Source organism: Coregonus clupeaformis, unplaced genomic scaffold (genome assembly GCF_020615455.1).
Source record: "Coregonus clupeaformis isolate EN_2021a unplaced genomic scaffold, ASM2061545v1 scaf3025, whole genome shotgun sequence".
NCBI classification, from domain to species: domain Eukaryota; kingdom Metazoa; phylum Chordata; class Actinopteri; order Salmoniformes; family Salmonidae; genus Coregonus; species Coregonus clupeaformis.
This window is the reverse complement of record NW_025536479.1, coordinates 23520-47089: the sequence shown is the minus strand read 5'-3', so window position 1 is coordinate 47089 and position 23570 is coordinate 23520. Positions and strand designations below refer to the sequence as shown.

General features: G+C 45.8%; 1 protein-coding gene and 1 long non-coding RNA gene across 3 annotated transcripts; both read right to left on the bottom strand.

The window, feature by feature from the left end:
• Window positions 1-683: 683 nt before the first annotated feature.
• On the bottom strand, window positions 684-4023 carry LOC123489418 (amyloid-beta A4 precursor protein-binding family B member 2-like; the record flags this gene model as incomplete). Its single annotated transcript, XM_045220014.1, has 3 exons — window positions 3978-4023; window positions 1356-1502; window positions 684-811 (listed from the first exon to the last, which is right to left on the bottom strand). Coding segments are annotated over exons 2-3 (242 nt in total), but the record flags the coding sequence as incomplete, so codon positions are not given.
• Window positions 4024-4225: 202 nt separating this feature from the next.
• Window positions 4226-21016, bottom strand: LOC123489419. 2 transcript variants are annotated; one of them, XR_006660552.1, is made up of 4 exons: window positions 20926-21016; window positions 16181-16246; window positions 14076-14138; window positions 4226-4263 (listed from the first exon to the last, which is right to left on the bottom strand). It is a non-coding gene; the product is annotated as an uncharacterized LOC123489419 (long non-coding RNA). The 2 variants fall into 2 exon arrangements; XR_006660551.1 differs by having other exon boundaries at window positions 4233-4287.
• Window positions 21017-23570: the final 2554 nt, after the last annotated feature.

Sequence of the window (23570 nt, the reverse complement as noted above, 5' to 3'; positions counted from 1 at the left end):
GTGTAAACCTGCAAACACACGTTGAATTGTTGTTGTCTACATCTCATCACCGCTGCAGCAGATGTTCCTACTACTCCCCCTCTACTGGACAAACGCGGTTACTACAGGAGGACGGCGCACAACGCTAGCGTTCAGTCCCTAATGGCACCCTATCCCCTATATAGTCACAAGTAAACCTTGATCAGAAGTAGCGCACTCATCTCCAGAATAAGGGGGCCATTTGGGAGGCGGACTAGTAACCTGCCAAACCGGCCAAGTCTATCAACCTTCTGATCAACAGACAACTAGAGGTTGATTTGGGATGAGGGCAACAAAAAAACAGAGGAATGGAGAGAAGAGAAGAGAACAAGAAATAATGTCTTCCCTCTTTCCCCCTCCTCCTCATTCAGGGATTCATCTTTCATCAATCATTCACTCCTCTCCTCCTCTCCTCCTCTCCTCTCCTCTCCTCTCCTCTCCTCCTCTCCTCTCCTCTCCTCTCCTCTCCTCTCCTCTCCTCCTCTCCTCCTCTCTCCTCTCTCCTCTCCTCCTCTCCTCCTCTCCTCTCCTCTCCTCTCCTCTCCTCTCCTCCTCTCCTCCTCTCCTCTCCTCTCTCTGACCTTTCACTGTCCACTGTGTGTGTGTTTGTGTGTGCGTGTGTTAGTGTGTTTTTGTGTGTGTGTGTGGTCGTCATGGTGACTCACCTGCCATTGTCGCGGCCGACGCCCCAGACACGAATGCTTGCTATTGGCTGAGAATGAAGCACGCTGCGGTCCATCGGATCAACCAGGTTCAACATGTTGTTCTCCAGAACCAGATACATGTCCTTACCCTGCACATACACACACACACACACACACACACACACACACACACACACACACACACACACACACATACATACACACACACACACACACACACACACACACACACATACATACATACATACATACATACATACACACACCACACACATTAATCCTTGATATTGGCCTGAATGGCCTTACATGTTAGCCCCACACTAAAAGATATCAATGGCCAGTTCTGGTTCTAGTCTGTCTGTCTGTCTGTCCCCAGGACTGCAGGTCTTTAATAAATTATCAAACCCAGAAGCAGGGTAAGGGTTAAGGGTTAATAGTTAGGGGTTAGGGAGGAGGAGGAAAAGATCATGAAATAGGGATGCTGTATGTCTGTCTGTCTGTCTGTCTGTCTGTCTGTCTGTCTGTCTGTCTGTCTGTCTCTCTCCTCTCTCTCTCTCTCTCTCTCTCTCTCTCTCTCTCTCTCTCTCTTCTCTCTCTCTCTCTCTCGCTCTCTCTCTCTCTCTCTCCCCCTCTCTCTCTCTCTCTCTCTCTCTCTCTCTCTCTCTCTCTCACCTCTCCCCAGATGCCGACAGTGTCTCTGATGTCGTTCTTGCAGTAGGATAGCTGTCTGATACAGTTGTTAACGGCAACGCTACTCTTCCCTGGCGACAGGTCCTCTTCTGCCATCTCTACCCATCCCAGAGACTGCACCGCAAAACACTAGACACACACAGACAACAGGGATGGAAGGAGGGATGGAAGAGGTAGACAGACTGAACTCTACATAACCTTTAACTGAACACACCCACAGGATAGTTCACTAGACTGAGAGAGGAGGGAGAGAGGGAGGGGGAGAGGGAGGGGGAGAGGGAAGGAGAGGAAGAGAGAGAGGGGGAGAGAGGGAGAGAGAGAGAGAGGGAGGGCTAGCTCATTTTCTGCAGTCTATTTATCAACTATTCATTTGACCTCACAAAGCACACAGACTAACGAGAGAGCGAGAGAGCGAGAGGAGAGAGAGAGAGAGAGAGAGAGAGAGAGAGAGAGAGAGAGACAGAGAGAGAGAGAGTGTTGTGTCAATTCCTGACTACAAGCTACAAGCCTAAATCCACCCAGGGTGCTCAAAGCACTCCCAACCTGCAGGGGGCAACCATGCAACCGGAGCTGTTGAAACCAACCACCAGGAAGTGCTCTGGGGACCATATTAACGTCTTTGCACCCACAAGCAGTGCATGTGCATGGCATCGAAAATGTTTGGTAAAAGCTTACTTGGCTCTCACTCATTCCTGAGAAGAGATACCAATGACCACGGCTCCTGATCATCCAAAGACGCAACTGGTAGGACAGAATGTGTTGTGAATTCATGCTTCTATATGCCCTTTTGTTTGGTTGTAACATACAATACAATTATTAATTAAATTAAATAGTGAAGACTTCATTATGTGAACGTAGTACTTGACAGTAACGTTACTATAATCATGTGTATTGTTAAATGTTTAATTAGGATATTGATATTTAATTATTAACTTGCAATGATCCTAGGTTAATCTAAATGATGAAATGATTGTTTGGTTAGGTTGAGGATTCAGTAACATTAGTTTATGCTTATTTTTGAGAAAGTGGAATTGAGAGTTATTGTAACTAATCCATGGGTTTTGTTTGTGTGTTTTGAAGGTTATCAACCTATTCTGTTCCATCTTTTATGACAATAAAAAAATCATAAAGTGAACAGTTTTGAGTTGTCCTTTGCGTTCATCAAGGATAAAGCCGTTTTCAAGTTTGGGCAGAGCTGTGGTCAGCCAGAAATCACGCAGAACGAGAGAGAGAGAGAGAGAGAGAGAGAGAGAGAGAGAGAGAGAGAGAGAGAGAGAGAGAGAGAGAGAGAGAGAGAGAGAGAGAGAGAGAGAGAGAGAGAGAGAGAGAGAGAGAGAGAAGAGAGAGAGAGAGAGAGAGAGAGAGAGAGAGAGAGAGAGAGAGAGAGAGAGAGAGAGAGAGAGAGAGAGAGAGAGAGAGAGAGAGAGAGAGAGAAGAGAGAGGAGAAGAGAGAGAGAGAGAGAGAGAGAGAGAGAGAGAGAGAGAGAGAGAGAGAGAGAGAGAGAGAGAGAGAGAGAGAGAGAGAGAGAGAGAGAGAGAGAGAGAGAGAGAGAGAGGAGAGAGAGAATAATTCTGCAAAAAAAAATCCTCCGTGAACAACATAAAACCCAAAATAATGCATGCAGAGCAGAATTAGGACGAGACCCGCTAGTTATCAAAATCCAGAAAAGAGACGCTAAATTCTACAACCACCTAAAAGAAGTGATTCCGAAACCTTCCATAACAAAGCCATCACCTACAGAGAGATGAACTTGGAGAAGAGTCCCTAACAAGCTGGTCCTGGGGCTCTGTTCACAAACACAAACAGACCCCACAGAGCCCCAGGACAGCAACACAATTAGGCCCAAAGAAATATATAACTACTTGACACTTTGGAAAGAATTAACAAAAAACAGAGCAAACTAGAATGCTATTTGTCTCTAAACAGAGAGTACACAGTGGCAGAATACCTGACCACTGTGACTGACCCAAAATGAAGGAAAGCTTTGACTATGTACAGACTCAGTGAGCATAGCCTTGCTATTGAGAAAGGCCGCCGTAGGCAGACCTGGCTCTCAAGAGAAGACAGGAAACTGAGCTGCACTTCCTAACCTCCTGCCAAATGTATGACCATATTAGAGACACATATTTCCCTCAGATTACACAGACCCACAAAGAATTTGAAAACAAATCCAATTTTGATAAACTCCCATATCTACTGGGTGAAATACCACAGTGTGCCATCACAGCAGCAAGATTTGTGACCTGCTGCCACAAGAAAAGGGCAACCAGTGAAGAACAAACACCATTGTAAATACAACCCATATTTATGTTGATTTATTTTGTACTTTAACTATTTGCACGTCGTTACAACACTGCATATAGACATAATATGACATTTGAAATGTCTCTTTTCTTTTGAAACTTTTGTGAGTGTAATGTTGAATTTTAAAAAGAAAGAGCGAGACAGAGACCTATAGAACACAGGAGCAGTGCAGTTCTCAGTCCGTCCACATAGGGGCAGTGTTGCACAGCTCTCAGACAGCCACAGCCCTCCCACAGCCCATCACAGCAACACACAGACAGAGGACAGAGGACAGAGGACACACGTGGTGGGCCTCTCACCTTGGCCTCGGGGTCACTGTTAACACTGTTAGACTCCTCCTCTTCCACTGGGGAGGGTTCCTGGTTACAGAAGAATAAGAATCCCTGTGTCTGTCTAGCGAGCGTCACCGTTTCCTCCTGACTAAAGACGGTGTGTTTTTTAAAAGGCTTTTGGGTTATGCAAGAATATCATATTTGTGTGTGTGTGTGTGTGTGTTACCGTGAGATTGAGTGATGCATATCGGAGCGTAGCGCCTCAAAATCCCTTTAGGCTGGGGTGAGGGTTCACCGTGGCCGCTTGCAGGTCCTGGTGCACAGATATGACATCATCCTCACACATTACATCATCAGACAGAGACAGACAGCCAGACAGTCAGATAGACAGAGAGACAGACACATGCATTACAGTTGGACTGAGAGACGTTATCAATAGATAGATTCTACATACAGTACCAGTCAAAAGTTTGGACACACCTACTCATTCCAGGGTTTTTCTTTATTTTTTGACTATTTTCTACATTGTAGAATAATAGCGAAGACATCAAAACTATGAAATAACACATATGGAATCATGTAGTAACCAAAAAGGTGTTAAACAAATCCAAATATATTTTAGATTTTAGATTCATCAAAGTAGCCACCCTTTGCCTTGATGACAGCTTTGCACACTCTTGGCATTCTCTCAACCAGCTTCACCTGGAATGCTTTTCCAACAGTCTTGAAGGAGTTCCCACATATGCTGAGCTCTTGTTGACTGCTATTCCTTCACTCTGCGGTCCGACTCATCCCAAACCATCTCAATTGGTTTGAGGTCGGGGGATTGTGGAGGCCAGGTCATCTGATGCAGCACTCCATCACTCTTTCTTGGTCAAATAGTCCTTACACAGCCTGGAGGTGTGTTGGGTCATTGTCCTGTTGAAAAACAAATGAAGGCCTGATTCTGCTCTGAACAGTTGATGTTGAGATGTGTCTGTGACTTGAACTCTGTGAAGCATTTATTTGGGCTGCAATTTCTGAGGGCTGGTAACTCTAATGAACTTATCCTCTGCAGCAGAGGTAACTCTGGGTCTTCCATTCCTGTGGCGGTCCTCATGAGAGCCAGTTTCATCATAGCGCTTGATGGTTTTTGTGACTGCACTTGGAAGAAACTTTCAAAGTTCTTGAAATGTTTTGGTTACTACATGATTCCATATGTGTTATTTCATAGTTTTGATGTCTTCACTATTATTCTACAATGTAGAAAATAGTAAAAATAAAGAAAACCCTTGAATGAGTAGGTGTGTCCAAACTGGTACTGTACATAACACCAGGGAGAAACCTAGACAGCCATGGACTCATTGTACATAGAACCCTGAACCCAGACAGATAGAACCCTGAACCCTGAACCCAGACAGATAGAACCCCTGAACCCTGAACCCAGACAGATAGAACCCTGAACCCAGACAGACAGAACCCTGAACCCAGACAGACAGAACACTGAACCCAGAGAGATAGAACCCTGAACCCTGAACCCAGACAGACAGAACCCTGAACCCAGACAGATAGAACCCTGAACCCTGAACCCAGACAGATAGATCCCTGAACCCAGACAGACAGAACCCTGAACCCAGACAGAAAGAACCCTGAACCCAGACAGATAGAACCCTGAACCCAGACAGATAGATCCCTGAACCCAGACAGACAGAACCCTGAACCCAGACAGACAGAACCCTGAACCCAGACAGATAGATCCCTGAACCCAGACAGACAGAACCCTGAACCCAGACAGACAGAACCCTGAACCCAGACAGATAGAACCCTGAACCCTGAACCCAGACAGGCAGAACCCTGAACCCAGACAGATAGAACCCTAAACCCTGAACCCAGACAGATAGATCCCTGAACCCAGACAGACAGAACCCTGAACCCAGACAGATAGAACCCTGAACCCAGACAGATAGATCCCTGAACCCAGACAGACAGAACCCTGAACCCAGACAGACAGAACCCTGAACCCAGACAGACAGAACCCTGAACCCAGACAGACAGAACCCTGAACCCAGACAGACAGAACCCTGAACCCAGACAGACAGAACCCTGAACCCAGACAGATAGAACCCTGAACCCAGACAGACAGAACCCTGAACCCAGACAGACAGAACCCTGAACCCAGACAGACAGAACCCTGAACCCAGACAGATAGAACCCTGAACCCAGACAGATAGAACCCTGAACCCAGACAGATAGAACCCTGAACCCAGACAGACAGAACCCTGAACCCAGACAGACAGAACCCTGAACCCAGACAGACAGAACCCTGAACCCAGACAGATAGAACCCTGAACCCTGAACCCAGACAGATAGATCCCTGAACCCAGACAGACAGAACCCTGAACCCAGACAGACAGAACCCTGAACCCAGGCAGATAGATCCCTGAACCCAGACAGATAGAACCCTGAACCCTGAACCCAGACAGATAGATCCCTGAACCCAGACAGACAGAACCCTGAACCCAGACAGACAGAACCCTGAACCCAGACAGACAGAACCCTGAACCCAGACAGACAGAACCCTGAACCCAGACAGATAGAACCCTGAACCCAGACAGACAGAACCCTGAACCCAGACAGACAGAACCCTGAACCCAGACAGACAGAACCCTGAACCCAGACAGATAGAACCCTGAACCCTGAACCCAGACAGATAGATCCCTGAACCCAGACAGACAGAACCCTGAACCCAGACAGACAGAACCCTGAACCCAGACAGACAGAACCCTGAACCCAGACAGACAGAACCCTGAACCCAGACAGACAGAACCCTGAACCCAGACAGACAGAACCCTGAACCCAGACAGACAGAACCCTGAACCCAGGCAGAGTCAGTATACCAGAGGTGTGAAGAGAGAGCAGCTGTTTCAACAGAGAGGACCCTAAACAGAGAGCCAGTAACAGCTATAGGTTACACCACGTGCTCCAACGTGACGAACAGAGAACATCAAAGCGTTGTCTTATGGTTGCATTGTGGTTGTGGTATGGTTTGTGATGATGAGGAAGCAACAGTGTCTGAGTTGGACACACACAAGGCTGGCACACTATTCCCTATGTAGTACTACTTTAGACCAGAGGTCTATGTGGCTAACCCTATGGGCTCTGGTCAGACATAGTGTACTATCCAGGGAATAGGGTGATTTGGAACACACTAGGTCTCAGGTTAGATAGATACTATCCAGGGAATAGGGTGATTTGGAACACACTAGGTCTCAGGTTAGATAGATACTATACAGGGAATAGGGTGATTTGGAACACACTAGGTCTCAGGTTAGATAGATACTATCCAGGGAATAGGGTGATTTGGAACACACTAGGTCTCAGGTTAGATAGATACTATCCAGGGAATAGGGTGATTTGGAAACACACTAGGTCTCAGGTTAGATAGATACTATCCAGGGAATAGGGTGATTTGGAACACACTAGGTCTCAGGTTAGATAGATACTATACAGGGAATAGGGTGATTTGGAACACACTTAGGTCTCAGGTTAGATAGATACTATACAGGGAATAGGGTGATTTGGAACACACTTAGGTCTCAGGTTAGATAGATACTATACAGGAATAGGGTGATTTGGAACACACTTAGGTCTCAGGTTAGATAGATACTATACAGGAATAGGGTGATTTGGAACACACTTAGGTCTCAGGTTAGATAGATACTATCCAGGGAATAGGGTGATTTGGAACACACTAGGTCTCAGGTTAGATAGATACTATACAGGGAATAGGGTGATTTGGAACACACTTAGGTCTCAGGTTAGATAGATACTATCCAGGGAATAGGGTGATTTGGAACACACTAGGTCTCAGGTTAGATAGATACTATCCAGGGAATAGGGTGATTTGGAACACACTTAGGTCTCAGGTTAGATAGATACTATACAGGGAATAGGGTGATTTGGAACACACTAGGTCTCAGGTTAGATAGATACTATCCAGGGAATAGGGTGATTTGGAACACACTTAGGTCTCAGGTTAGATAGATACTATCCAGGGAATAGGGTGATTTGGAAACACACTAGGTCTCAGGTTAGATAGATACTATCCAGGGAATAGGGTGATTTGGAACACACTAGGTCTCAGGTTAGATAGATACTATCCAGGGAATAGGGTGATTTGGAACACACTAGGTCTCAGGTTAGATAGATACTATCCAGGGAATAGGGTGATTTGGAACACACTAGGTCTCAGGTTAGATAGATACTATCCAGGAATAGGGTGATTTGGAACACACTTAGGTCTCAGGTTAGATAGATACTATCCAGGGAATAGGTGATTTGGAACACACTAGGTCTCAGGGTTAGATAGATACTATACAGGGAATAGGGTGATTTGGGAAACACACTAGGTCTCAGGTTAGATAGATACTATACAGGAATAGGGTGATTTGGAACACACTTAGGTCTCAGGTTAGATAGATACTATCCAGGGAATAGGGTGATTTGGAACACACTAGGTCTCAGGTTAGATAGATACTATACAGGGAATAGGGTGATTTGGAAACACACTAGGTCTCAGGTTAGATAGATACTATACAGGGAATAGGGTGATTTGGAACACACTAGGTCTCAGGTTAGATAGATACTATACAGGGAATAGGGTGATTTGGAACACACTAGGTCTCAGGTTAGATAGATACTATACAGGGAATAGGGTGATTTGGAACACACTTAGGTCTCAGGTTAGATAGATACTATACAGGGAATAGGGTGATTTGGAACACACTAGGTCTCAGGTTAGATAGATACTATACAGGGAATAGGGTGATTTGGAACACACTAGGTCTCAGGTTAGATAGATACTATACAGGGAATAGGGTGATTTGGAACACACTAGGTCTCAGGTTAGATAGATACTATACAGGGAATAGGGTGATTTGGAACACACTAGGTCTCAGGTTAGATAGATACTATACAGGGAATAGGGTGATTTGGAACACACTTAGGTCTCCAGGTTAGATAGATACTATACAGGGAATAGGGTGATTTGGAACACACTAGGTCTCAGGTTAGATAGATACTATACAGGGAATAGGGTGATTTGGAACACACTTAGGTCTCAGGTTAGATAGATACTATACAGGGAATAGGGTGATTTGGAACACACTAGGTCTCAGGTTAGATAGATACTATCCAGGGAATAGGGTGATTTGGAACACACTAGGTCTCAGGTTAGATAGATACTATACAGGGAATAGGGTGATTTGGAACACACTTAGGTCTCAGGTTAGATAGATACTATACAGGGAATAGGGTCTCAGGTTAGAGGATAGATACTATACAGGGAATAGGGTGATTTGGAACACACTTAGGTCTCAGGTTAGATAGATACTATACTATAGATAGATACTGAGAGAAACCAAGATGGCGAAGTAGTGCAGTTGTGTTTTTATCGTCTGTCTGTAAATAGCCTGTAAATACCCTATTTTCGTACATTTTTCGTACATATTTCCCTATCAGACTTTTCATCCTTCTACAAGATATACTTTCCTGCAACCCGCCTCACTCAATGTGGAACGGATTCTATTATTGACTTACCTTTATCTAGAATCTAGAATCTCCAGTTGAAACTAGCTAGCCAGCTAACTAGCTACTTGCTATTTGCTATTAGCCACAGCTAGCGGTGTTTTCACCCAGAACATTGGATTTTTTTCCGCGGGATTAATTTTAATCATTGGACATTGATCACCGGATATTCGCCAGTCTGCACAGCGCGTTATCGACCCAGAACATATCAGTTTTTCCGCGGAATCACTGATTCACTGGACCTTTAACTCCGGATTAATCTCTACCAGCTGGCTACAACAAAACGGACGCTGTGGTCTGGCTAATCAACCTGAGCTAGGCCCATCTCCCGGCTATCTACCTCTCTATCAACCGGACGGGACCACATAGTATTGACACGGAGCCCCCGCCTGATCCTACACGACTGGTCTGCCGACGTAAATCGCCTGATGTGGTTACGACGCAACCACGAAGATTCCATCCATCTGCTAGCCCTGGCCTGCTAGCACACGCTACTCACTAAACTGAACTAGCTACTGGACTAGCTACTTGCTATTAGCCACAGCTAGCAGTGTTTCACCCAGAACATTTGATTTTTTTCCGGGGGATTAATTTTAATCACTGGACTTTGATCACCGATATTCGCCAGTCAGCACTGCGCGTTATCGACCCAGAACATATCAGTTTTTCCGCCGGAATCACTGGACCTTTAACTCGGGATTCTTCGCTACCAGCTGGCTACAACAAAACGGACGTAGCACACGCCAGTCGTGGCCTCTTACTCACTAGCGCTTCACCACCGGACCTTATGATAACCCAGCTATACAGCTGATATCTGCTGGACTGTTCCTTTTTACGGTACTACATCCTGTTTATGTTTAGCCTCAGCCCAAACATGGTTAGTTTATTGTTGTTTCGAGTTATTTCTAATTGTACTATATCACTGTAGACCCCCAGCCTAGCTAAACCTGCCTTAGTTAGCTCTTTTTGTCCCTCCACCCATACACTCAGAGACCGACTCAATTGATGCCTCTAGAGATGCTATCTCTTTTCAGTGTTACCCAACGCTTAGGTTTACCTCCACTTTACTCATATCCTTCCATATCCTTGTCTGTACATAATGCCCTGAATCTTTTCTATAACACCCGGAAATCTGCCCCCTTTATTCTATGTACCCAACGCACTAGAAGACCAGTTCTTAAAGCCTCTAGCCGTATCCTTATTCTAGTCCTCCTCTGTTCCTCTGGTGATGTAGAGGCTAACCCAGGCCCTGAGCCCCCAGTATCACTCCTACTCCCCAGGAGCTATCATTTGTTGACTTCTGTAATCGCAAAAGTCTTGGTTTCTTGCACATAAATATCAGAAGTCTACTTCCTAAGTTTGAGTTATTCACTGCGTTAGCACACTCTGCCAACCCTGATGTTCTAGCAGTGTCTGAATCCTGGCTCAGGAAGGCCACCAAAAATTCTGAAATTTCCATCCCCAACTATAACATTTTCCGTCTAGATAGAACTGCCAAAGGGGGGTGGAGTTGCAATCTACTGTAGAGATAGCCTGCAGAGCTCTATCATACTATCCAGGTCTGTGCCCAAACAGTTTGAGCTTCTACTTCTAAAAATCCACCTTTCCAGAAATAAGTCTCTCACTGTTGCCGCTTGCTACAGACCCCCTCAGCCCCAAGCTGTGCCCCTGGACACCATATGTGAATTGATTGCCCCCATTTATCCTCTGAGTTTGTACTGCTTGGTGACCTAAATTGGGATATGCTTAATACCCCAGCCATCCTACAATCCAAGCTAGATGCCCTCAACCTCACGCAAATTATCAACGAACCTACCAGGTACAACCCTAAATCCTTAAACATGGGTACCCCTCATAGATATCATCCTGACTAACATACCCTCTAAATACACCTCAGCTGTCTTCAACCAGGATCTCAGCGATCACTGCCTTATTGCCTGCGTCCGTAACGGGTCCGCGGTCAAACAACCACCCCTCATCACTGTCAAACGCTCCCTAAAACACTTTAGCGAGGAGGCCTTCCTAATTGACCTGGCCCAGGTATCCTGGATGGATATAGATCTCATTCCGTCAGTAGAGGATGCCTGGTTGTTCCTTAAAAGTAATTTCCTCTCAATCTTAAATAAACATGCCCCATTCAAAAAATACAGAACTAAGAACCGATATAGCCCCTGGTTCTCCTCAGACTTGACTGCCCTTGACCAGCACAAAAACATCCTGTGGCGTACAGCATTAGCATCAAAAAGCCCCGCGATATGCAACTTTTCAGGGAAGTTAGGAACCAATATACACAAGCAGTCAGGAAAGCAAAGGGCTAACTTTTTCAAACAGAAATTTGCATCCTGTAGCACTAACTCCAAAAAGTTTTGGGACACTGTAAAGTCCATGGAGAATAAGAGCACTTCCTCCCAGCTGCCCACTGCACTGAGGCTAGGAAACACTATCTCCACCGATAAATCTACAATAATCGAGAATTTCAACAAGCATTTTGCTACAGCTGGCCATGCTTTCCATCTGGCTACCACTAACCCGGCCACCAACTCTGCACCCTCTGCTGCAACTTGCCCATGCCCCCGCCTTCTCCTTCACACAAATTCAGACAGCTGATGTTTTGAAAGCGCTGCAAAATCTGGACCCCTACAAATCAGCTGGGCTAGACAATCTGGACCCTTTCTTCCTAAAACTAGCCGCCGAAATTGTCGCAACCCCTATTAGCCTAGTCTGTTCAACCTCTCTTTCATAACGTCTGAGATCCCCAGAGATTGAAAGCTGCCGCGGTCATCCCCCTCTTCAAAGGGGGTGACACTCCTAGATCCAAACTGCTACAGACCTATATCCATCCTGCCCTGCCTTTCGAAAGTATTCGAAAGCCAAGTTAATAAACAGATCATCGACCATTTCGAAATACCACCGTACCTTCTCCGCTATGCAATCCGGTTTCCGAGCTGGTCACGGGTGCACTTCAGCCACGCTCAAGGTCCTAAACGATATTATAACCGCGATTGATAATAGACAGTACTGTGCAGCCGTCTTCATCGACCTGGCCAAGGCTTTCGACTCTGTCAACCACCGCATTCTTATTGGCAGACTAAATAGCCTTGGTTTCTCAAATGACTGCCTCGCCTGGTTCACCAACTACTTCTCAGATAGAGTTCAGTGTGTCAAATCGGAGGGCCTGTTGTCTGGACCTATGGCAGTCTCTATGGGGGTGCCACAGGGTTCAATTCTTGGGCCGACACTTTTCTCCGTGTATATCAATGATGTCGCTCTTGCTGCTGGTGACTCTCAGATCCACCTCTACGCAGACGACACCATTTTGTATACATCTGGCCCTTCATTGGACACTGTGTTAACAAACCTCCAAACGAGCTTCAATGCCATACAACAATCCTTCAGTAGCCTTCAACTGCTCTTAAACACTAGTAAAACTAAATGCATGCTTTTCAATCGAACGCTGCTAGCACCCGCCCACCCGACTAGAATCACCACTCTCGACGGGTCTGACCTAGAGTATGTGGACAACTACAAATATCTAGGTGTCTGGTTAGACTGTAAACTCAACTTCCAGACTCACATAAAGAATCTCCAATCCAAAGTTAAATCTAGAATCGGCTTCCTATTTCTGCAACAAAGCCTCCCCTTCACTCATGCTGCCAAACATGCCCTCGTAAAACTGACTATCCTACCGATCCTTGACTTCGGCGATGTCATTTATAAAATAGCCTCCAACACTCTACTCAGCAAATTGGATGTAGTCTATCACAGTGCCATCCGTTTTGTCTCCAAAGCCCCATACACTACCCACCACTGTGACCTGTACGCTCTTGTTGGCTGGTCCTCACTACATGTTCGTCGTCAAACCCACTGGCTCCAGGCCATCTATAAATCACTGCTAGGCAAATCCCCGCCTTATCTTAGCTCATTGGTCACCATAGCAGCACCCACCCGTAGTCTGCGCTCCAGCAGGTATATCTCACTGGTCATTCCCAAAGCCAACACCTCCTTTGGCCGCCATTCCTTCCAGTTCTCTGCTGCCAATGACTGGAACGAATTGCAAAAATCTCTGAAGCTGGAGACTCTTATCTCCCTCAATAACTTTAAGCATCAGTTGTCAGAGCACCTTACCGATCACTGCACCTGTACACAGCCCATCTGAAATTAGCCCACCCAACTACCTCATCCCTATATTGTTATTTAATTTGCTCTTTTGCACCCCAGTATCTCTATTTGCACATAATCTCTTGCACATCTAGCATTCCAGTGTTAATACTATTGTAATTATTCTGCACTATAGCCTATTTATTGCCTTACCTCCATAACTTGCTACATTTGCACACACTGTATATATATTTTCTGTTGTATTTCTGACTTTATGTTTTTTTTTACCCCATATGTAACTCTGTGTTGTTTTGTTGCACTACTTTGCTTTGTCTTGGCCAGGTCGCAGTTGTAAATGAGAACCTGTTCTCAACTGGCTTACCTGGTTAAATAAAGGTGAAATAAAAAAATAAAAAAATAAATACAGGGAATAGGGTCTCAGGTTAGAGGATAGATACTTACCTTCCAAACCTCCCTATCAATCTTTCCCCCACTCACAGCTACAACATCACCCCACAGCTGCTTCTACACACACACACACACACACACACACACACACACAAGTTGGTGGGGGGTGAGGGTTGAGAAGAGAGAGAGAGAGAGAGCGAGAGAGAGAGAGAGCGAGAGAGAGAGAGAGAGAGAGAGAGAGAGAAAAAGGACAAATCTGTTAAGTCACTACACACCTAGACAAGGTCTACTGGTTCTGGGTTTAGTAGTGGGGGGTTATTGGTCACACCTAGACAAGGTCTACTGGTTCTGGGTTTAGTAGTGGGGGGTTATTGGTCACACCTAGACAAGGTCTACTGGTTCTGGGTTTAGTAGTGGGGGGTTATTGGTCACTACACACCTAGACAAGGTCAGGTGTGACCAATAACCCACCCAAACACACATCCATGTAGAACAACCCACCCAAACACACAGAAACATTTCAACAGTACTGTTGGTCACATGGTCAAACCACAGGGTAGGGACTGACAAGAGAGAGAGAGTGTACGCAATACACACACATTCATAACTATGTAGTACACACAAATACACAATAAACACACATCAATGCAGAAAACACACAAAAACATGTCAACGTTAGTCTAGGTCACATGGTCAGGAAGGGATGGAGGGAACATGTCAACATTAGTCTAGGTCACATGGTCAGGAAGGGAAAGAGGGAACATGTCAACATTAGTCTAGGTCACATGGTCAGGAAGGGACGGAGGGAACATGTCAACATTAGTCTAGGTCACATGGTCAGGAAGGGACAGAGGGAACATGTCAACATTAGTCTAGGTCACATGGTCAGGAAGGGACAGAGGGAACATGTCAACATTAGTCTAGGTCACATGGTCAGGAAGGGACGGAGGGAACATGACAACATTAGTCTAGGTCACATGGTCAGGAAGGGACAGAGGGAACATGACAACATTAGTCTAGGTCACATGGTCAGGAAGGGATGGAGGGAACATGTCAACATTAGTCTAGGTCACATGGTCAGGAAGGGATGGAGGGAAATATGTCAACATTAGTCTAGGTCACATGGTCAGGAAGAGATGGAGGGAACATGTCAACATTAGTCTAGGTCACATGGTCAGGAAGGGACAGAGGGAACATGACAACATTAGTCTAGGTCACATGGTCAGGAAGGGACAGAGGGAACATGACAACATTAGTCTAGGTCACATGGTCAGGAAGGGATGGAGGGAACAGGTCAACATTAGTCTAGGTCACATGGTCAGGAAGAGATGGAGGGAACATGTCAACATTAGTCTAAGTCACATGGTCAGGAAGGGACAGAGGAACATGACAACATTTTATCAGTATGGTCAGAAGTATTGAGGAACAGGTCAACATTAGTCTAGGTCACATGGTCAGGAAGGGATGGAGGGAACATGACAACATTAGTCTAGGTCACATGGTCAGGAAGGGATGGAGGGAACATGTCAACATTAGTCTAGGTCACATGGTCAGGAAGGGACAGAGGGAACATGACAACATTAGTCTAGGTCACATGGTCAGGAAGGGATGGAGGGAACATGTCAACATTAGTCTAGGTCACATGGTCAGGAAGGGACAGAGGGAACATGTCAACATTAGTCTAGGTCACATGGTCAGGAAGGGATGGAGGGAACATGTCAACATTAGTCTAGGTCACATGGTCAGGAAGAGATGGAGGGAACATGACAACATTAGTCTAGGTCACATGGTCAGGAAGGGATGGAGGGAACATGACAACATTAGTCTAGGTCACATGGTCAGGAAGGGACAGAGGGAACATGACAACATTAGTCTAGGTCACATGGTCAGGAAGGGACGGAGGGAACATGACAACATTAGTCTAGGTCACATGGTCAGGAAGGGACAGAGGGAACATGACAACATTAGTCTAGGTCACATGGTCAGGAAGGGACAGAGGGAACATGACAACATTAGTCTAGGTCACATGGTCAGGAAGGGATGGAGGGAACATGTCAACATTAGTCTAGGTCACATGGTCAGGAAGGGACAGAGGGAACATGTCAACATTAGTCTAGGTCACATGGTCAGGAAGGGATGGAGGGAAAGTACAGTGATACCTTGTCATCTTCTTCTTCCATGTGAGGTTCAGAATGAACAGGTTCATGTAGAGAGGAGGAACGAGGCTAGAGAGAGAGAGAGAGAGAGAGAGAGAGAGAGAGAGAGAGAGGGTAGAGAGAGAGAGAGAGAGAGAGAGAGAGAGAGAGAGAGAGAGAGAGAGAGAGAGAGAGAGAGAGAGAGAGAGAGAGAGAGAGAGAGAGAGAGAGAGAGAGAGAGAGGGGAAATTAGCTGGTGCCTATCTTTTCCATTCAGTATAGATGAAACAATCACAAACATGTCCCAGGGTTGAGCTCAGGGCTGGAACAACTGTTGAACATCTGAGCGTGTGGTTGTTTGTGGAGGAAGGGTGGGGAGAGTGTGTGCATGTATCCCACATCTGTTGCTATGGGGTAACGATGTTAGGGACAATATAGGATGAATCACAATAATTGTTTGCTTGCCGAAAATTTTATTTTTGTAATGCCAGTCCTGGTTATAGGTAACGATCCTTCGTAAGAAATGACTACATTATTACCTTTATCTTTTTTTATATTTTTTTTTTGGGGGGGGGGGGATAACTGTGTACAGTATAATCGAGGTGAAGGCGTTGGAAATGCTTTTGGCTGTTGATCTGCTTCTGTTCTGCACTGTGCCCTCTGTTTAAAGGATGGGTCCCAATCTCTCAAAGGCCCCAGGATCCAGCTGGATGGGGGGGTGGTCTGCCAGTCCCTGGGAGGACAACCCAGCTGGACGGGGGGTGGTCTGCCAGTCCCTGGGAGGACAACCCAGCTGGACGGGGGTGGTCTGCCAGTCCCTGGGAGGACAACCCAACTGGACGGGGGTGGTCTGCCAGTCCCTGGGGAGGACAACCCAACTTGGGATGGGGGAGGGATTTTAGCGGGTGGAATAGTGGAGAACAATTGGTGGTTTACTCAGTAGCAGTGCAAATATCACGGTGCAGCTATATGGACACTCAATCACTATGGTATTTTTTAATGGTAAGTTTCCAAACATATATTATTATCAATAGAATTGAAACTTGTATCTCAATGGTGATAATAAGTCCAGCCAGTTATAATTGTAATGGTTTAGCAGATAATAAGAGAAGACGATCAGTATTTACCTAGTAACCGAAAGGTCGCTGGTTCTAATCCCCAAGCTGACTAAGTGAAAAAATCTGTCGATGTGCCTCTAAGCAAGGCAATTAACCCTAATTGCTCCTGTAAGTCGCTCTGGATAAGAGCGTCTGCTAAATGACGTAAATGTAAAAGAGAAGGAATATAATATCTATTGTTTACAGGAAACTCATTCAACAATTCTAGATGAAGTTGTGTGGAAAAAGGAATGGGGGAGGGGGAAATATACTTCTCCCATGGGCTAAGAAACTCAAAAGGGGTAATGATATTAATTAACAATAATTTTGATCCGAATGTGCAAACTGTCCAAACAGATCCGCAAGGTAGATGGATGATTTTAAATATACAGTACCAGTCAAAAGTTTGGACACAAGGGTTTTTCTTTATTTTTACTATTTTCTACATTGTAGAATAATAGTGAAGACATCAAAACTATGAAATAACACATATGGAATCATGTACTAACCAAAACAGTGTTAAACAAATCAAAATATATTTTAGATTTTAGATTCTTCAAAGTAGCCACCCTTTGCTTTGATGACAACTTTGCACACTCTTGGCATTCTCTCAACCAGCTTCATAATGAATGCTTTTCCAACAGTTTTGAAGGAGTTCCCACATATGCTGAGCACTCGTTGGCTGCTTTTCCTTCACTCTGCGGTCCAACTCATCCCAAATCATTTCAATTGGGTTGAGGGTGGGTGATTGTGGAGGCCAGGTCATCTGATGCAGCACTCCATCACTCTCCTTCTTGGTCAAATAGCCCTTACACAACCTGGAGATGTGTTTTGGGTCATTGTCCTGTTGAAAAACAAAAAAATGATAGTCCCACTAAGCCCTAACCAGATGGGATGGCGCATTGCTGCAGAATGCTGTGGTAGCCATGCTGGTTAAGTGTGCCTTGAATTCTAAATAAATTACCAACAGTGTCACCAGCAAAGCACCCCCCACACCATCACACCTCCTCCTCCATGCTTCACGGTGGGAACCACAATGCGGAGATCATCCGTTCACCTACTCTGCGTCTCACAAAGACACAGCGTTTGGAACCAAAAATCTCACATTTGGACTCATCAGACCAAAGGACAGATTTCCACCCGTCTAATGTCCATTGCTCGTGTTTCTTGGCCCAAGCAAGTCTCTTCTTCTTATTGGTGTCCTTTAGTAGTGGTTTCTTTGCAGCAATTTGACCATGAAGACCTGATTCACACAGTCCCCTCTGAACAGTTGATGTTGAGATGTGTCTGATACTTGAACTCTGTGAAGCATTTATTTGGGCTGCAATTTCTGAGGCAGGTAACTCTAATGAACTTATCCTCTGCAGCAGAGATATCTCTGGGTCTTCCATTCCTGTGACGGTCCTCATGAGAGCCAGTTTCATCATAGCGCTTGATGGTTTTTGCGACTGCACTTGAAGAAACTTTCAAAGTTCTTGAAATGTTCTGGATTGACTGACCTTCATGTCTTAAAGTAATGATGGACTTTACTGAAACTTGTTACAAATGATGGAGTCACCCATGATTCATCAAACAATATTTTCAAAGAGTAAGCAAAGCACTTTAAGCATATGTTTTAATTTCAGTCTCCTCCATCTCCACTAACTGAAGTTAACTGTAAGGATATTTTTTTCTATTAATAATGTAAAATTAACAGCTGTAGCAGAATGACTTGTGTGAAGGCCAAATTACAGAGGAGGAACTTCTAGATGCAATTAAAGCCTTTAAGTCTGGGAAAAACTCCAGGGCTGGATGGCAAACCAGTCGAGGTATATCAAACCTTTTTTTACGGTACTCAGAGGACCGTTATCAGCATTTTTTAACCACTCCTATAAAAATGGTAGACTATCCGATACTCAACAAGAAGGTCTGATTCCACTATACCTGAAACAGGACCCAGGTGGTAAATATAAAGATCCAGTCCATAAAAAAAATTGGAGACCCCTTACACTTCAGTGTTGTGATGCAAAAATTCTAGCAAAATGCATAGCGCATAGAATTAAAAAGGTGTTCGATATTATTCATCCTAATCAGACAGTTATTTTTTTTAGAACACTATAAGTAAGTATAAGTACGATTTGAATTTATATATATAAATGCCTGGACTATTTAAATTTTGGAGAATCTCTTATACAATGGGTTGAAGTTATGTATAGTAACCCTAGGTGTAAAACAGTAAATAATTGCTACTTCTCAGAAAGTATTAAACTGTCAAGAGGAGTAAAACAAGGTTGTCCACTATCGGCATATCTATTTATTGTGGCCATCAAAATGTTAGCTATTAAAATCAGATCCAACAATAATATCAAGGGATTAGAAATCCAGGGCTTAAAAAACAAAGGTGTCATTGTACGCTGATGATTCATGTTTTTCTTTTAAATCCACAATTTGGATCCCTCCACAGCCTCATAGAGGATCTAGATAATTATTCTAACCTCTGGATTACAACCAAATTATGATAAGTGTACTATATTACATATTGGATCACAAAAAAGTACATTTACATTTTAGTCATTTAGCAGACGCTGTTATCCAGAGCGACTTACAGTTAGTGAGTGCATACATAATTTTTTAAATATTTCATACTGGCCCCCCGTGGGAATCGAACCCACAACCCTGGCATTGCAAACGCCATGCTCTACCAACTGAGCTACATCCCCTGCCGGCCATTCCCTCCCCTACCCTGGACCAATTGTGCGCCGCCCCATGGGTCTCCCGGTCGCAGCCGGCTACGACAGAGCCTGGATTCGAACCAGGATCTCTAGTGGCACAGCTAGCACTGCGATGCAGTGACCACTGCGCCAGCTTAGACCACTGCGCCACAACTTTTAAATTACCGTGTAGTTTACCAATAAAATGTTCTGACGGTGAAGTGGACATATTAGGTATTCATATCCCGAAAGAAAGAAATGATCTCACTACAATACATTTTAATAGAAAGTTAGATAAGATCTTGCTACCATAGAAAGGAAAGCCCCTGTCTATTAGTGGAAACATCTCCCTGACTAACTCTTTAGTCATATCCCAGTTTACCTATTTACTTATGGCCCTGCCTACACCTAGTGACTTGTTTTTTTTTTATTATATGAACAAAAAATATTCAATCGATTACTAATATAATACTCTTAGCAAAACATTTTATCTTTAATTTACAATGTGTAAAACACTTTTGTGAAACAGCACAGCACTGTTGAAAAATATATGGCAAATAGAAATAAAAAAAATGGATGGTGTTCAGAGACAGAATTGAGGGTAGCTGAAGGATGGTACTAAAAACAACAAGATAACTATAAAATAAAATATAATGTGTCTGTAAAATGTATATAGTATGTATAAGCTGGAAGTAGAAGCCTAAGTGTTGTTGTCCATTAGTTTACTCCAATTAGGGGAGGGGTCAATTTGTAAGTCGCTCTGGATAAGAGCGTCTGCTAAATGACGTAAATGTAAATGTGGGTGGTAGGGTTAGGGGAAAATAATAAAGGAAAATATATTAAAACAAATAAATAGTATATATATATATTTACCAGAAATATATGGGGGATTGGAAATGATGCAGATAATTACATTGATAGAAGCCACAATCTATCTACAATATTAAAGCTGATTGGGTGAGATTGGGGAGGCGGGACTTACAAAGTAGTAGCTGTTGATGAATCCGCAGGAGGACAGGTTGGAGTGGGCGTTGAGTGGGAGAGTCTCCAGAGAGCTGATGAATCCGCAGGAGGGCCGGTTGGAGTGGGCGTTGGTGGGAGAGGTCTCCAGAGAGCTGATGAATCCGCAGGAGGCCAGGTTGGAGTGGGCGTTGAGTGGGAGAGAGTCTCCAGAGAGCTGATGAATCCGCAGGAGGGCCGGTTGGAGTGGGCGTTGAGTGGGAGAGTCTCCAGAGAGCTGATGAATCCGCAGGAGGCCAGGTTGGAGTGGGCGTTGAGTGGGAGAGTCTCCAGAGAGCTGATGAATCCGCAGGAGGCCAGGTTGGAGTGGGCGTTGAGTGGGAGAGTCTCCAGAGAGCTGATGAATCCGCAGGAGGGCCGGGTTGGAGTGGGCGTTGAGTGGGAGAGTCTCCAGAGAGCTGATGAATCCGCAGGAGGGCCGGTTGGAGTGGGCGTTGAGTGGGAGAGTCTCCAGAGAGCTGATGAATCCGCAGGAGGGCAGGTTGGAGTGGGCGTTGAGTGGGAGAGTCTCCAGAGAGCTGATGAATCCGCAGGGAGGGCCGGTTGGAGTGGGCGTTGGTGGGAGAGTCTCCAGAGAGCTGATGAATCCACAGGAGGGCAGGTTGGAGTGGGCGTTGAGTGGGAGAGTCTCCAGAGAGCTGATGAATCCCGCAGGAGGGCCGAGTTGGAGTGGGCGTAGAGTGGGAGAGTCTCCAGAGAGCTGATGAATCCGCAGGAGGGCCGGTTGGAGTGGGCGTTGAGTGGGAGAGTCTCCAGAGAGCTGTCAGTGGTGGTGCTGTCGGACCGAGGAGACACACAACCTTCACCCCTGGGAGCACAACACACACACACACACACACACACACACACACACACACACACACAGTTCAGCATGACTGTCAGGTGTTCAAACCCTGGGTCTACTGCACGGCAAAAAAGACAGTGAGCTAAAAGGCAAGTCTTCAGATCTCAATAAGTGCTTTATATTTAATCAAATGTCATCGTCTGGGATCCATTACGTGGTCCTCTGTAGCTCAATTGGTAGAGCATGGCGCTTGTAATGCCAGGGTAGTGGGTTCGATCCCCGGGACCACCCATATGTAAAAAATGTATGCACATGACTGTAAGTCGCTTTGGATAAAAGCGTCTGCTAAATGGCTTATTATTATTATTATTATTATTGTTTACCTGGTCGTCTGGGGCTGGAGCTGGGGAGCTGTCCCCCAGGCCAGAGCCTTCCTGTGTGGTGAGAGGGTGTCTGGGCGCTGGCCTCTCCCACTGCTAGCCCCACTAGGGATACACCAGTAGTAGACAGCGGCCTTGTCTGTCATCCTCTTCCATCCTGGAGGAAGCTCCCCGTCTGTCTGACAGCGCTGATCACTCCAGATATCTGACACACACACACACACACACGTCACATACTTTATTTTGACAGAAAAACACATTACAGTCAAGAAAGGATTCAAAACACTTCTAAGGCCACAAAATACACGGACACATGAATACAGAAATCTCATCAGAAATACAGAATACAGAAAGCTCATCAGAAATACAGAATACAGAAATCTCGTCCCCTCCCCAAGCTCATCACCAAGCTAAGGACCCTGGGACTGAACACCTCCCTCTGCAACTGGATCCTGGACTTCCTGACGGGCGCTCCCCAGGTGGTGAGGGTAGGAAACAACACATCCGCCACGCTGACCCTCAACACGGGGCCCCACCCGCCAGAGGTGTGTGCTTAGTCCCCTCCTGTACTCCCTGTTCACCCATGACTGAACAAGTTTCCAAATAACACGATGGTGGAGGCCTGATCACCTCCTCCCTGTAGGCTCAACGTCACTACTCAACGTCAGTACTCAATGTCAGTAAGACCAAGGAGATGATTGTGGACTACAGCAGAAAGAGGGGAGAGCGTCCACCTCCATGGGGCTGTCAGCAGAAAGAGGGGAGAGCGTCCACCTCCATGGGGCTGTCAGCAGAAAGAGGGGAGAGAGCGTCCACCTCCATGGGGCTGTCAGCAGAAAGAGGGGAGAGCGTCCACCTCCATGGGGCTGTCAGCAGAAAGAGGGGAGAGCGTCCACCTCCATGGAGCTGTCAGCAGAAAGAGGGGAGAGCGTCCCACCTCCATGGGGCTGTCAGCAGAAAGAGGGGAGAGCGTCCACCTCCATGGGGCTGTCAGCAGAAAGAGGGGAGAGCGTCCACCTCCATGGGGCTGTCAGCAGAAAGAGGGGAGAGCGTCCACCTCCATGGGGCTGTCAGCAGAAAGAGGGGAGAGCGTCCACCTCCATGGGGCTGTCAGCAGAAAGAGGGGAGAGCATCCACCTCCATGGGGCTGTCAGCAGAAAGAGGGGAGAGCGTCCCACCTCCATGGGGCTGTCAGCAGAAAGAGGGGAGAGAGCGTCCACCTCCATGGGGCTGTCAGCAGAAAGAGGGGAGAGCGTCCACCTCCATGGGGCTGTCAGCAGAAAGAGGGGAGAGCATCCACCTCCATGGGGCTGTCAGCAGAAAGAGGGGAGAGCGTCCACCTCCATGGGGCTGTCAGCAGAAAGAGGAGAGCGTCCACCTCCATGGGGCTGTCAGCAGAAAGAGGGGAGAGCGTCCCACCTCCATGGGGCTGTCAGCAGAAAG